General features: G+C 54.8%; 1 protein-coding gene across 8 annotated transcripts in view; it reads right to left on the minus strand.

Annotated features, from left to right (window-relative positions):
- Window positions 1–1,056: 1,056 nt before the first annotated feature.
- Window positions 1,057–15,381, minus strand: part of PDE4C (phosphodiesterase 4C) — a 28,897-nt gene continuing 14,572 nt past the window's right edge. For 2 of the 8 annotated variants that reach the window (XM_059389425.1, XM_059389432.1), the window contains 14 exons: window positions 12,373–12,564; window positions 11,789–11,825; window positions 11,625–11,698; window positions 11,281–11,333; window positions 10,815–10,927; window positions 10,641–10,734; window positions 9,935–10,098; window positions 9,626–9,724; window positions 9,030–9,194; window positions 8,846–8,945; window positions 8,050–8,204; window positions 6,139–6,261; window positions 5,700–5,882; window positions 1,062–5,227 (listed from right to left, as the gene is read on the minus strand). In XM_059389425.1, coding sequence (XP_059245408.1) covers window positions 4,841–5,227; window positions 5,700–5,882; window positions 6,139–6,261; window positions 8,050–8,204; window positions 8,846–8,945; window positions 9,030–9,194; window positions 9,626–9,724; window positions 9,935–10,098; window positions 10,641–10,734; window positions 10,815–10,927; window positions 11,281–11,333; window positions 11,625–11,698; window positions 11,789–11,825; window positions 12,373–12,564 — 1,939 coding nt within the window. In that variant the 3' untranslated portion in view covers window positions 1,062–4,840. Of the gene's footprint in view, window positions 5,228–5,699; window positions 5,883–6,138; window positions 6,262–8,049; window positions 8,205–8,845; window positions 8,946–9,029; window positions 9,195–9,625; window positions 9,725–9,934; window positions 10,099–10,640; window positions 10,735–10,814; window positions 10,928–11,280; window positions 11,334–11,624; window positions 11,699–11,788; window positions 11,826–12,372; window positions 12,565–14,609; window positions 14,782–15,381 lie in introns of those variants that run through there. The other 6 variants (XM_059389428.1, XM_059389429.1, XM_059389427.1 and 3 more) reach the window with 5 other exon arrangements.

Below are 15,381 nucleotides of genomic sequence, written 5' to 3' on the forward strand. Positions count from 1 at the left end.
CTTAGCGAGGTTCAAAGACCCCAAAATAAAGATGGGGCTGGGAGATGCTTAACCGATCCTGGTTCCTGACTTAAATGACAGGGAACCCATTCCCCCCATCCTGGGTAAACAAGACTCAGAGAGTGGAGACTTTGGGGACTGAAGGGCTCAGGCGTTTATTTCCCCAAATCTTGAGGGGGGACATGTCAGAATGGCGGAGGGGGGCGGGAGAATGAGATCCTTACCCCCTTTTTGGATCCCTCCCCCTCAACTCTGGTACCCAGACCAGGAGGAGCGTGGCCCCCAGAGAATCCTGATCTCCTTGCTTGCTTCCTCCCCAGGCGCGGGGCGGGAAGGGCGGGCGGTGTTCGTCCTGTTTATAAAAAGCTCGCCAGCTGCGGAGGCGCCTAGAGACCAGAATAACTTAGCGCCTCGAGCCCGCCTCCTCCCCTCGCCCCCTGGAAGTGCGGGACGTCCCTCACTTTTCCCGCAAGCGTTTGGGAAACCTATTTTTATTAAGGGCAACATTTTTGTCCCTCTCCTCCACTCGAGACTATAAAAGTATTAAGAACCTACTGCGGAGAATTGGAAAATTGAGAAAAACATGAAAAATAAACAAAAATAGGGGCGCCTGGGTGGCTCAGTGGGTTAAAGCCTCTGCCTTCGGCTCAGGTCATGATCCCAGGGTCCTGGATCGCGTCTGGCTCTCTGCTCAGCGGGGAGCCTGCTTCCTCCTCTCTCTGCCTGCCTCTCTGCCTACTTGTGATCTCTGTCAAATAAATAAAATCTTAAAAAAAAAAAAAAAGGAAAGAAAAATAAACTAAAATAAATTCACCCCCGATCTCCCCCTCCAGGGAGACTGGCAGTCGGTGGCGCCCTAAACACGGCTGGCCCAGGAACAGGCCCCATCCCGGTGGAGGTGAGGATCCCGTAAGGCTGCTCAGCTTCCTCACTTCCCAAATGCTTGTTTTGGGATTTGTACGTGGGTGGCACCTGAACAGAAATACCTGTTTTGGTGCCCCCCCCCCCCAAGGAGAAAAGGCCTACAACAAGGCACGTCGTTGCTGAACAGAGGGATTTTTTTTTTTAAATGTATTTATTTGAGAGACAGAGCACAAGCAGGGGAAGGGGCAGAGGGAGAAGCAGACTCCCCACTGAGCATGGAGCCTCACACGGGGACCAATCCCAGGACCCTGGAATTATGGCCTGAGCCAAAGGCAGACCCTAAACCACCTGAGCCACCCAGGAGCCCTTGGATTTGTTTTTTGTTGTTGTTGTTTTTTTTAATTTAAATTTTTTTTTAAGATTTTTTATTTATTTGACAGACAGAGATCACAAGTAGGCAGAGAGGCAGCGGGGGGGGGGGTGCGTGCGGGTGAGCAGGCTCCCGGCTGAGCAGAGAGCCTGAAGCCGGGCTCCATCCCAGGACCCTGGGATCACGACCTGAGCCAAAGGCAGAGGCTGTAACCCACTGAGTCACCCAGGCACCCTGGGATTTGTATTTTAAATTAAAAATAATAAAAAGGCCTTTATTGTTAAGAATCAACATTCCACTCCAGAATTAAGGACAGTTGCATGGGGGACTGTTGCGCAGGGGTGGACGCCAGAGCTGGTAAGAGAAAGGGATTAAACCCTTCTAAGGGTTAACCCATCCCACTTAGAGTAAAGCCCAGACTCCACCTCACAGCCCAGGCCCCCTAGCCACCTACCTCCCGCCAGCTAGCTACCTCCCCATCTCATCTTTCTCCTCCAGTTAGATGCTCCCTTTGGTTCCAGGGGGCAATCCTGCCTCAGGACCTTTCTACCTGTTGTTCCCACTGCCTGGAGCACTGTTCCCCAACCTCCTTCCGAACCTGGCTCTCTCATCCCCTTCAGATCTCTGATGGACACCCACCTCCTTTCAGAGGTTCCAATTTCATGTCACCTCCTATCACATCACCATATTTTTCCTTCCTGGCACATCCTGTATCAGAAATAATTATTTGAGGGGAGCCTGGGTGGCTCCATCAGTTAAGAGTCCCACTTGACCTCAGCTCAGGTCTTGATCTCAGAGTCATGAGTTTAAGCCTTGCATTGGGCTCCACGTTGGATGTGGAGTCTAATTAGAAAGAGAGAGAGAGAGAGAGAGAGAGAGAGAGAGAAAGGAAAATAAATAATTATTTGAGTTATTTATCCATTAGCCATCTAAGACCTCTGAGAGTTAGGAATTGGTGTCCCTAACACCTAGACCCGTGGACATAGTAAGTGCCCTGTGATGGTATGATATGTATGAATGAATGATTGGAGAGAGGGTAACTTTGGTTAGGGAGGTTAGGACAGAGCTCCCTGGAGAAGTTACAGTGAGCAGGAACCTGAAGGCGAAGGAGCTGCCCAGAGGAGGCGGCGGGGGAACAAGACTCCAGAAAGGGGGAACAGCAAGGTGGCTCAGTGCCCAACTCAGGACGCATTCTTCTCAGATGTCACCTGTTGCAATTATGTGATCCTTAAAAAGAGCCCGTGTTACCCATGAAGCAATAAAAGCTCAAAGAGGTTAAGAGACTTGAAATTGTCCATATCCATCTCTAGGGGATACCAAGGATGGAGTGGTGGACGTGGCCCAGACCTATGGGGATCAGGGTGTGGAGAGGGTAGTGGACATGAATTAAAAGAATCCCTGAGAACTTCTACTAGTTCCAGCCTGGTATGGGGGTGGGGGTCAAAGAGGACTTTGCAGGGGAGCAGATGCTGAGCTGAGACCCAACGGGTGAGGATGAGGGGGGAGGAAGAGCAATCCAGGAGGTGGGGACAGCATGTGCAAAGGCCCTGAGTTGGTGCCACAGCTTGGGGAATGGAAAACCACCAGCATGGGTGGAGTGCAGTCAATAAGAAGGAGATGGACAGATGCCTGTGGCCCAAATTAAAGGGGCACATAAGAAAGAAACAGGGAAATAAAGTGAAATGCTGAAGGCAGATGACCTACAGGAAGGTTATAGCAGAATTTTCTTTCCTTTTTTTTTAATCTGTTTGCATTAAAATTCTCTATAGTAAACATGTATTACTTGCAACAAAAGGGGGAGGGAGAAAAATTATAAGTAAAAATCCCCTAAATCTCTGCCTTTTTTTTAAAGCTTTTATTATTTAGAGAGAGGGGTGTGTGTGTGCACAGTGGGGAGGCGGGGCAGAGGCAGAGGGAGAGAGAGAATGTCAAGTAGACTCCATACTGAGCGTGAGCCCGATGCGGGGCTTAGTCCTAGGACCCTGAGATCAGGACCTGAACCAAAACCAAGAGTCCCACGCTTAAGCGAATAAGCCACCCAGACGCCCCTAAATCTTTGCCTTTTAAAAGTCTGGAAGGAAATGCACTATGTTTGTGACCCAGATAAATTTTAATTCTCCTTCTGTGGAATTTGATCATTACTTGTGATGATGCTGAATTATCAGTGGAATGGAATTATTCAGGAATGAAGCCGGCTGTTCTTGAAGCGAGGGGCTGCTCCACGACTTGAGTCCCATTATAATTCTTCAGGCACGGGAGGAGAGGACGGTGGGGGAGATACTGAGGCTTCTGGAAGCGGGAATAGAACGGCATACTTAAGCAGAGGCGCCTCTTTTGCTGAGAGCTAGGAAAGCCCCTCCAGCGCGAGTCGGGAGCCTGAGGAACAACCAGTGAGGCAAGAATCCCCAGGTTCACCCCGCCTCCCCTCCGCACCTCCCTCCGCCAGGGGGCGCTGCTGGCTAATGTCCTGCTCCTAGCCGCATGGCCTTGACCAGGCAACACCGCCTATTGGCACTCAGTTTCCCCATCCCATCCCCAGTGGGGATGGTATTAATTTTGGGTAATAGGGTTTATTTAACCCCAGAGATACGTCCAATGACCCCACGTTTCTAAGGTATTTCAGAAAGGTCACAGACACCACCCTCCAACCACAATTTACCCAAGTACAAGGATCAGGCAGTAGAGGAGAAACTGAGGCCCAGAAGGGGCTATGACTGGGAAGAAAGCCTCCGAGGTCTCCTTCCCCCTATTGGGAGTCTGGGGGCAGCCTCAGAAACAGAGACCTTCGCGGGGAGGTGTGGAGAGAAGGCTGTGCTTTTGTTGCTGTTCTAAAAGAGGGAGAAAGTGGGAGGGGGACCCAGCAGGGGGTCCTGGGGCTCAGGAGAACAGACCCAGAGACCCCAAGACAGAAACTACACTGACTTAGAGCAAGAACCCATACACAGGCAGCCACAAGCTAAGTCAGTCTTGAGAGACAGTTCCGGACACAGAGCTCTGTCTTTCCTGCCCCTTCCCGCTCCGCATCAGAGCTCTTGAGCCAGGTTCGGCTCTGGACAAAGCTTTGGTGCTAAAAATTCTCCGATTCAAGTTTCCATTCTCTCGCATGGAGCTGCCTGGCAGATGAAGGGGTGGTACCTGGGGTGGGGGACAGGTAGGTCTCCTGGGGGCTGACTCGCCACCACCTAATGCAGGGCAACCCTAGAAGCACACGACAGGCGCGAGCCTGGCACATAGTAGATGCTCAATAAATACGGGATCAAGACTGAAAAGATAAAGTGATGGCTGTGCCTCCAGAATGACCACTGGAGAAGGTGGACAATGGGCCTGGTAGACACCCTCTTTCCACACTGAGCATGGAAGCCCAGGAAGGAGATCCCAAGGGCGCTGGAAGAGGCTGCCTGCAGTCCAGCCCCTTGGAGAACTCTCTTGGCAAAGCCCGGGGTCAGAATGGACCCCAGCCAAGTGCCTCCAATTTGATCCTAAGGTCTGCCTCTAACTAAAAGCCTGGTTGTCTCCCTTGGTGCAGAGGGGGGTGGAAGTGGGGGAGGCAAGGCAAGGGCCACCTGGGACCTCTTTCTGGAAGGTCCACTCATCCGCCAGGAGCCATTAGGTGCCAAAGGGCTCGGCCATCACATTGGCCTCATGGTCCACGCAGGGCTTGCCCCCAGTCCTCTGGTTGTCCAGGAGTAGGGCCCCAGGCTCTGGGCTGCCTTCTGGGGCCGGAAGCTCAGTGTCAGGTGACTCCGAGACCTCTGTGTCTAAAGCTCCTTCCTCCTCCTCCTCTTCTTCCGCCTCCTCCAGAGTCAGCTCAAAGCGGAATCGGTCAGGGCTCCCCTGCTCGGGGCTGGTGAGATCCACAGGACTGCGGGGGATCTTGCTCTGGTACCACTCACGGTTGTCCTCCAGCGTGTCCAGCAGGTCCTGTGCATCTGGGTGCACCAGATCAGCCCACGTCTCCCACAGTGGGTGTGCAATGTAGTCAATGAAACCCACCTACGGGTTGATATGGGGGAGGGGGTAGCTGTGTGGTGAGTCACCATGGAATCTAGACCTAGAACAGCCTCCAGGCCTTTGCCCAGCTTGTTCCCTCTGTCTGGAATCCCATTTCCCAACTCCTACTCATCCCTCAAAACCCTCTTCAAACAACCCTTCCTCTAGGGAACGTCCCCGGCCCCTTCTGGACTCCCCTAACTACTAAATCTTTCCTTGTATTCCAGCCCTGACCCTCACATCACCCAAAACAGACATTTCCAAACTCCATGAGGGCAGATCCCTCCCCCAGCATCCCAGAGAGAAAGGGTCCCAGGCCTGACTCCGCCCAGTCCAGGGCAGACCTCATGCTGAGGCCACTCCCCTTCCCTGGCCAGCTGTGGTCAAGCCAGGACTCCTGGGAGTTGGTTCGCCCACCATTTCCCTCCCCTTTCCCCCCTTGTCTGCTGGTGGCTCAGCCTGGGAGCCCTCAGACCTGGGACTTCTCCACCGAGGCGGTGTGCTTATCACACATGGGGCTGATATCCAGGCCTGATTCGCGCTCCCGGTCGCCCTGCTGGAAGAATTCGGCCATGATGCGGTCCGTCCACCGGCGGTACAACTCCAGCGGCTTGGTGGGGTTGCTGAGGTCTGCACAGTGCACCAGGTTCTGCAAGACCTGGGGAGATCAAGGTTCAGGGAGGTCTCTGGTCATAGCACCCCATCCCCAAGAGACTGGGACCATGAACATACCCATCTTACAACTGGGGCTGGGGAAGTCATGGCTAAGGCACAGGCATGGGACTCTAGGTGCCTCTGTTTCTTCAAGCTTGGTGCACAGTTGGTGTTTCAGAAATAAATGAAGTGAGAGCCACGGGCACCAGGGCGGGGGGGTGCGGGGGGGTGGTGTTCCTGGGGCCCACCTGGCCACACACCTGGATGCGGTCGGAGTAGTTGTCCAATAGCAGGACTCCAAGGCTTGTCACCTTCTTGGTCTCCACCATGGTCTTGAGGTCAGCCAGGAGGTTCATGTGTTTGGACATGTCTGTGGCCAGGACCTGGAGGGCAGACAAGGGAGGATGACAAGTATGAGGACTGCGCCTGCTCCACCCCTCACTCCCCACCTTCCAGACACCACACCTACTCTGACCCTTAGTCCTCTGAGCCTCAGTTTCCTCATCTGTGAAATGGGGGGATGTCACAAGATTCACAAGGGAGACTGAGTTACTGGTCCCTTCTCTGGGGTTGTTGGGATCACGGGGAGCATCCCACATATGGGACAGGGCAAGGGAGAGGGAGATTAAACTGGGGACTGAGGTGAGTTGTGCCTGATAGCAGGGGTGAGGCCCAGCAGAGGGTACGGCCTATGCAAAGGCCCTGGGGCTGGATGAGCTGAGGAACAGAAAGGAGGCAGTTGTAGCTGGAGCAAGTGAGTGCACAGTAGTAACAGTCGGTGAGGAGTGCAGTGGGTCTCAGAGGGGTCTGGGGGGCTTATCCAGAGGGCCATGGGAGCCACAGATGGATCTAAAGTCAGAAAGGACCTGCCTTGGTGCTCTCCAACCACCTTCCTGTGGCCACAGTGTGATCAAAAGGGCTGTTTTCAGCCATTTGGAAGGAAATTTAGCTCTAAACCCTATTTAAAAATCAACTGAAAAAAAAAAAAATTAACTGGGCACACCCAAGCAGAGCCAGCGCAGGAACGATCCCACAGGCAGCCCAAAGGCTCTGTGGATCAGATAAAAATCTCAAAAATTCCCCCCAATCTCCCATTTGCCTCAACGTTGCGCCCACTGGGGGTACCTCTTGCCCAAGTCCCTAACTCCACCTCCTCAAATCTTTAATTCTTCGGCACTCAGACCTTTGGTTTCCTCAGAGCTAACCCCACATGCTGTTCCCTCTGCTGGGAACACTACTCCCTACTTCATGGCCCTCCACACCATGCACGCCAGTGACTGCGGTGTTCCCTCCATGGAGTGGGGAGGACCCCTCCCCAGCTATGAACAGCCCCTCCCCCAACTCTGTCTCCAGGTCTCCCATCATGACTTCGCCTGGGGTTCCATCTCCCCCATAGTCCATGAGTCTTATAAAGGCCAGAACTCTACTGGTCATTGACGCACAGCAAGCACACAATAGGGGTCCAGTAAATGCGTGTTAGGTTAATAAATGAGAGGCACCTGGCTGGCTCAGTTGCTAGAGCATGTGACTCTTGATCTCAGGGTCGTTAGTTTAAGCCCAATGTTAGGTGTGGAGCCTGCTTAATTAAAATAATAATAATATTCTGGAGTGCCTGGGTGGCTCAGTGGGTTAAGCCTCTGCTTTCAGCTCAGGTCATGATCTCAGGGTTCTGGGATCGAGCCCCGCATCAGGCTGTCTGCTCAGCAGGGGGCCTGCTTCCCCCTTCCCCTCTATCTGCCTCTCTGCCTACTTGTGATCTCTCTCTGTCAAATAAATAAATAAAATCTTTTAAAACATGTAATAATATTCTATACTATTATATAATAATAACATAATAATACATAATAAATATATAATAATAACTATATGTTATTATTATTATTATTAATGAATTGAGGCACAAAACACCAAAACTTACTCTCGCCTTCGAATCTGAATAATATCAAATGGGCAGACTTATGTTTCAGAAAAAACAGTACCTGAGACCCCAGAAACTTGGTGTATGAAGGGCAGCCTGGACTTAATTCTGGTGAGCCTCGCCCCGGGCTTAGCTGGTCATTACCCCATTTTACAGAGGAGGAAGCTCAGGTTCAGAGAGGAGACATGGCCAGGTCCAGCTGAACCCGCGCCAGCCCAAGATCACCCTGCTCCGTTCCTAGCTATGGCCTCACCATGTCGATGACCATCCTGCGCAGACTTAGCCGCTGCTTGGCACTGAGGTTCTGGAAGATGTCGCAGTTCTCGGCTTGCAGAAGCTTGAAGCCCACGGCCAGGTGGTGGTTCTCCAGCACGGAGGCATCGTTGTACATAAGGGCAAGCTCTGAGTCTTCGGGGGAGGCGGACAGCATCAAGACCTGTCCACCTGCCCACTCCACCCAATGGTAGGTTTTGCAAGCCCTCGGCAAACTCCTACTCATCCGTGGAGGCCCTGCCTCTAATGCCTTTCTACACTGGGAAATCTAGAATTCTGTCTTTCCCCTTAGCTAGCCCAATCCTGCCTGCAGGGCTGGGGGCATCTGTGTTCGGCTCTGCTTCCTTAAGACTGGGGACTCCTCAAGAACTTGGTTGGCATGGCCAAGGAGACAGTGTATACTGAGCTCTGGTTGATTGAACAACTAAGTCGTCATCTTATTAGACTCTGGGGTCGTCGAGTAAGAAGTCTCTACTTTTGTCCCCAGCTCTCCAAGGATGTATACCCGAGACACCCAATAATTATTTGACTGAGTTCTTCAGAGACCTCAAAGGACTCTGAGCTTTAAAATCTTTGTGGCCCCAGGTCCATTCTCCCACATTGGTTATTTTCTCATTTATTGAGCACCTACTGTGTACCTGGAACCACTCTGAGCACCTAAGCGAGGGATGGTCTCAGCCCTTTCAACAAACAGGGAAACTGGACTCACAACAGGAATGGGTGGGCCCGAGATCACATGACTGACAGGGGAGGTAGGGCCCCACCCCATGACTCACTGGTGTTGATGAGAAACTGGTTGGAGACCCCAGGATGGTCCACATCATGGATGGCACTTGCAAAGATGGCAGCCAGGATTTCCAGGTCTGTGAAAACAGCCTGCGCAGGCACATGGCATAAGAGGTAAGGGGTGGGCTCTGCCCCCAGCACCCACCCTGGCTGCCTCTAGCCTCAGGGTAGTACCTCGAGGGCGGGTGTGGCCAGCAGCACATGCGTGGACTGGGCCACATCAGCAGCATGGAGGCTGTTGTGGTAGGCCACGTCGGCATGATAGTGACTCTCCAAGGTCAGAAGGTAGGTGACAAGTGTGTCCGCTGGGATCTGAAATGTCTTGAGCAGGTCCCGTTCCTGGTCCATCACAGGCCTCCAGTCAAGGCCTTGGCCTCTGGGCAGCAGCACGCACTATGCGTTCTCTTCTTCTGAACTCCTCTCCAACCTTCAAATACCCCCTCTTCCAAGATGCCCTCCCATCTTTCCCTCTGAACTCCCTTGGTCCCTGTCCTTCCCCTCTGGTCTAGCCCTGACCTCACAAGGCTGAGGGTATCCAGCTGTTTCCTCCAAGACTGGGTCTCTTCAGGGCCAGGCTTGGGGCTGAGGTTTGTTGACAATGAATTTTTCAACCCAGTGACCTCCTATCCGACCTTCAATATGCAGCTTAAATTATGCCATTCAGAAGTATCAGGGAGGATTTGAAAATGAGTGTCCCCGGAGGTCTTGGGGTAGGAAGATGAGAAGGAAAGAAACTCCAGATGCCCTGGAAGCCAAGGGCAGGTAGATACCTGGAAGATGCTGAACATGACGGTTGTGAGGGGACGGTTTCCACTTAGCTCTGCCACCTTGAACACATCAAGCCCCCACTTGTTGGTGTCTTCCAGTTCCTAGAATGTGCAGAACTGGAGCTTAACTCCCTTCCTCAGCTCCCCTTCCTCAGCCCCTGGACCACAGACACTCCCCAGCATGCCCCAGGTCCTACACTGAGCCCCACCTGCCCAGTAGACAAGCAGGCAAACTGAGGCCCAAGACAGGGCACCCAAACAAGCAGAGTCATGACTCAGACTCGAGTCTCAGGATTCCAGCTGGGGACCCACCTTGGCCAACTGCCCCTCCTGGTCAGTCTGGACCCCAAAGCGTGGGACGGTGGCTGCAGAGAGGCTGGCCCTGTGGGGGAGCCCACGGAGGCTGCTGATCTGGGACATGGGCCTTGGGCTCTCCATGGGAGTCACCCTAGGCAGCTCCATCTCAGTCTGCTGGTCTGTAGACAGAAAACAGTAGGGCTCAGGGAAACTGATTCAGACCTGCTGGGCTTATCCTGCCTAGAGTCAGGTCCTGGATCTTGCCAAGCTTCAGGGTCAACCTATTGCCTTTTTACCTAGATCAAAGTAAGCTTGGAGTAAAGTCTCTCTCGCCTGTAACTACCTTTCTCCTCCGTTCATGGCTGACTTCAGGGACCCCCTTCTGTTTGACATTGCCCTTGGGTACCTGGGATTCAGTAGTTCCCCCAAACAGCCAAATGTTCTTTCCATCTCCCAAACTGGAGACCTAGCTGTTTCCATGTTCACTCCATGTCCCCCTTGGAAAACTTCTACACAGGCTTCAGAACCCTAGCTTTAATCTCCTCCTCCTCCTGAAAGTTCCCTCTGTTCTTCCCTGCGGTCCGTCTCTGACCCGTGGGGTCGGAGGTGTTCATGTCTGGCTCTGTCTTCCTCAGATTGAGATTTGTATTACAAATCTTTCTTTTTCTTCCTCCTTCCTACCTCTATAATCTTGCCCAAGCAGTGACCCACCACAGCTCACCCAGGAAGGTTTGAGAGATGTACTCGGACACCTGGTTCCCAGAGCGGCTGGTTTCGGACAGGTGAGTTAACTCCCGGTTCAGCATCCGCTTGAACTGCAGGGGAAGGTGAGGGCAGTGATGATGGGGACACTGTGGGCAGAGGCAAATGATCTCGGCTATCTGGTCCTCCTCACCTTGTTGGAGGCCATTTCCCCCACTGAGTGCCGTGTCTGCAGTGTCTCCAGCTGATCCAGACACCAGTCCAGCTCGTCCAGTGTCTCCAAAGCCAGCTTCTGCCCAGTGTCCTCTGGGGGCCAAGCTGGTCAGGGGCTGACCAACCCCCCTGGGGGTCCCTGCGCCCCTCATGCCTCTATCTCTACATCTGGACCCTGGAGCCCTTCCCAATAAGGCCATTAAGGACCCCAAGATCTGAGTGATAGATCTATCCCCACGTAGCTGTGTGACTGTGAGCAGGTCTCTGCCCACCCTGGGCCTTGGCCTCCCCATCTGTAATATGGGCGTGGAAGACTCCATCCCCAAGGGTGTTTTGGGGACTACAATTAGCAAAGCCTAAGGACTCATGCGCGGAGTAGGTCACCATGGAGAGGAGGTTCACAGCTGTCCAGCAGTGGGAGGAGGGAGTGGGAGCAGGCACATTACCTGTAGGTGGAGGGGGCTGACTGCCAGTTGGGGGGTTCTCAACCGATGCCTGCCTGCGGTAGGGGTGGCCTACGTCACTCATACAGCCCCGCCTTCAAGTCTCCCAGGCCCCGCCCCCACCCAGCATACCCCATCCCTTCCACCCCAGGGTTGCTGGCCGTGTTCTTTCGGGTCGGGCCCCGCCTCAGCCTGCCTCCCCTTGCCTTCAGGCCCCGCCCTTCTAGGCCTGGTTCCACCCCTCCGCCAGCCCCGCCCATCTCTAATGCAGGCCCCGCCCCGATGCCTGTGCCCGTCGGCCCCACCTCTCTCCGCCAGGCCCCGCCCCCACCCCGCTCCCTACGTACTTGACTGTCCCGCGGCCTTGCAGGTGGGCGAGGGCTGCGACGTTGCTCCGAACGGTCCTCAGACTGGCTAGGACCTGTCGGAAGGGTCGCGATCAGCGATGGAAAGCAGGGGTCGGCTCTGCCAGCTTGGCTCACGGGAGGAGGGACAAAGGGTGGGCACCCACCTGGGCAAAGGGCGTCACAATCATGTCTTCTCCGTGTCTGAAGGGAGACGGGACATCAGGAAAGGCGGCCAGGAGAAGCCCTCACGCTGGTTCCCATCTTCCAGCTTTCACCCATACTATGACCTCCGCTGAGCGCGTCCTCCCCTCATGACTCTCCTTTGGGTGTCCTTTTAGTCCCTAAGCTCCCCTCACCTAACTCTTCTCTGAAAGCATCTCCTCTGGCCAATTCCCATCTCCCAACTAGGGAACCAGGGGAGGCAGAGATCTTAATAGAGGCAGAGCGGAAATTATTGTATTTCTCTTTTCATTATGGCTACCAAGAATCTCAGACCAAGGTGTTTTTCGGTTGCCTCTAACTGGGTTTAATGTCTCCAGATTGCCACCCAACCCCAGGGGCAAGTCAAACAGATAATTCTCGGATATCATTCTCCCCATATTCCACGGCATGAGTGAGCTGTCTGGAAAACACCTCCTTAAACCTCAAAGCCCAGTTCAAATGACCATTTGAAGGAGGTGTGCAGAGTGGAGGAATTAAGGAAGGAGGGAGGAACCGGGAGGTGTCATCCCGCCAGGCTTGGACTCACAGATCGCTAGCTGCAGAGGAGTTCCGGGACATGGCCTTGGGCGAGAGTTCGTAGTCACTGTCAGAACGGTACAGGAAGGACTCTCGCCTCTGGCTGTGCTGAGCAGCGGCCTGGATGACCCGGCCAAGACCAGGCCCAGCCTGAGGGTCCAGGGTGCTTCTGCCGCATGAGAATCCATTTTCCAGGTCAAAGCTGAAGGCAGATTAGGCTTGGTCAGAGCCGCGGGTCCTGGCATGCTGATGCCTGGCTGTGGCCCACACCCGTTGTGTCACATCCTCCCTGGAGCTTTGGTGGGTTGGACAGAAGTAGCCTCCAGGTTGTCCACCTGCCCCACAGTTGCACTCCACCCCCCAGGGACCCTGTGCCCGTCATTCCTCCGTCTCCACATCTGTACCCCAGAGCCCTTCCCCCTGAGACCAATCTGGACCCCAGAACATGAGTTTCAGGTCTGTCCCCAAGTGGCTGTGTGACCACGGGTAGGTTTAGGCCTTTCTCTGGACATCAACCACTTGCTCTCTAATATGGATGTGGCATACTCCTTCTCCGAGAGTGTTTTTAGACGAGCAGACTGCGGCTGTGGGCCTGTACTACTGAGTAAACTAAGATCTATATCACATGATAAATTCACTGGGACTGGAAACGACTTCCTGGGCTTTCCTTTCTAGAGGGGGCCTGGGTCCAGCTTGGATCTGACATGTTCCAAGCCTCTCCCAGCCCTCTTTGGCCATGTTCCGGATCACTTGTCCTCTCCCCCAGCTTCCAGGCCCCCACACTCATTCTGTATGGCCCTGTCCCAATTGTGTCACCACGCTCCCAGCTCACTTGGTCTTGTCCTCAGTTTCCCCACCATTGCTTCATCTTAGGCCCAAAGGATCTGCCTATTATCTTTTACCTCCGGGCCTTTCACAGGCTGTGCCCTCTGCCCGCAGCGCTATCCTCCCCCCAGTGCCCCTTGTGTCCATAAACCCCGACACCCCTTCCCAACTCTCAGCCCGGTGTCTCTGTCAGGACACAACACGCCCGAACTGGGTAAGGGGGAACTATACCCCTATCCTCTGGGATTACAGATCAGAGAAAAAGTGGGAGGGGCGGGAGGAAATAGAAGTTCAGGAGAGGAGTTAGTAGGAGAGAGAAGACTTAGCAACCGGGGAGAGGAGCTGCCTGTGTGGGAGTCATTGGCTTTTGAGAAGGGAGAAGGGGATAGACAGGAGAGGCGAAACCAGCAAGACACCTGGGACCGCCCAAGACACAGGGCTCCTGGCCAAGAGGCAGTGTACCCCTGGTCCCCTGTCAAGCGACCCCATCCCAGTCCACCGGCCGGGATTGGCATCTGCCAGAAGACTCGGGGCAGGGGATTCGGCTCAGATGGCAGTGGGAGTGGGGAATTCCGACATGATTCTGTCCAGTTCGACTGGATTCGGTCCGTCCCGGTCACGTTTGACCTGAGTTGGGTCTCATCACACATGTTTGCCCTGATCCTGACAGGTTCGGTCTCGCGAATTCGGTAAGGTCCTGCTACGTCGCCCGACGGTGCTCAGGCAGGTTCGGATGCATACGGGCATCTTCGCCGAAATCCCGCTGCGCTAGGTTTCCGAGCAAGCCCGTGTAGCCCTCGGCCCGAATCGGGCATATTCGGCTTCTTCCGGTCTCACTCGGGTATTTTCGGAAATAGTCGGCTATGTCCGGCTGCTCTCGAGCCTTTTCGAATTCGGCGCTTCCCAGAGAATCCCCTGACAGCTGGGGCTTCCGAGCCCGCTTCCTGACGTCACCCTGAAGAGCGGGTGCCTCTTAACCCTACCCTGCCCAGGCCGGGGCTCGGAAGCTAGCAAAGAGACGCCCAGGAGGGCTAGCGGCAGCGGATACCCAAACCTGCTCGGAGGGGGAGCCCTGGGAGTGGCGACTCCCTACACCTCCCTTGCCTCTCCCCAAAGTTTCTGGTAGAGCAAACCTATGGATCAATAGGGAAACTGAGGAGAGGCAACAGGGTGCTGGATTAGAATCCAGGTAATGGGTGCGGAGGGTTAAGGGCCAGGCAGGGATTTTCGCGCCGCGAGAAAAGCTGTTTTTCTTTCTGCTCTAAACTTAGCCGGGAGCGGTGGGGTCAGACCCTGGTTCCATGACGCGGGCGGCGCGGGACGAGGTCGCGCGCACTGTGGGAACCGTGCGTCTGTCTTCCGACTGGATAGGTAAACTGAGGCAAGGGGGCCTCGGAGGGACCCACCCTCTTCCAGCCTCACCTTCTGGGACTGAGGGCTGACCACCGACGCCCCTGAACTCTCTCCGGAACCCTCCGCAGGGACCCCTCTTCGCAGGTGTCTGGTGCCCTGCCGGCGCTCTCTGGGACCTGGGACACCGCGCCCCTCTCGGACTGAAAGGGCGCCATCAAGGACCACCGTCACGACTGCCTCCACCCTGCCAGCTGTCACTGGCCGTGTGACCTTGGCGAAGGGACCTTCAGTCCCTGAGCCGGCAGGTGCCAAATTATCAAGTGGATGCCAATGTGGCACGAATCCAGAGCAAAGCACCAGACAGTGGTCGGCGCCCACAAGGCCACACCTCCGACCCCAGCCTCGCCCCCGCGCCCCACGAGGTCACAGCTTCCTGAAGGGGTCGGGATTAGAACCCAGAACGATGGATGCAGTCTTTCTAGGACGCAACCGCGTGGGGCTGCGAGGAACCGGCTCCCAGTCAACGCGGGTCCACTTTCTGCGTGGGACACGCAACTCGCGCTCTTACACTGCGAACAGCCTACTTCGAAGGCCCCCAGTCAAATCCGGTTCTCCCCTGTGGACACCGGAGGCTTAGTGTTTGGCCCCCGGGGCCATCTCCTTGCGGGCTCCGGGATTGATTGGGGAGCGACAACAAGGGGAGGAGTCACTCCCTCCTCCCCTCACTCGCAGGGCGTTCAGCCCGCCTGCCCCCGGCAGGCAAAGGGTCAGGAGGAGACGTGAGCCTCAGCCCGTCCTGCTCTGGGCCATACAGCTGGAAGGGGACAGACGCTGGTCCCCC

Source organism: Mustela nigripes, chromosome 2 (assembly GCF_022355385.1).
Source record: "Mustela nigripes isolate SB6536 chromosome 2, MUSNIG.SB6536, whole genome shotgun sequence".
Taxonomy (NCBI): Eukaryota; Metazoa; Chordata; class Mammalia; order Carnivora; family Mustelidae; genus Mustela; species Mustela nigripes.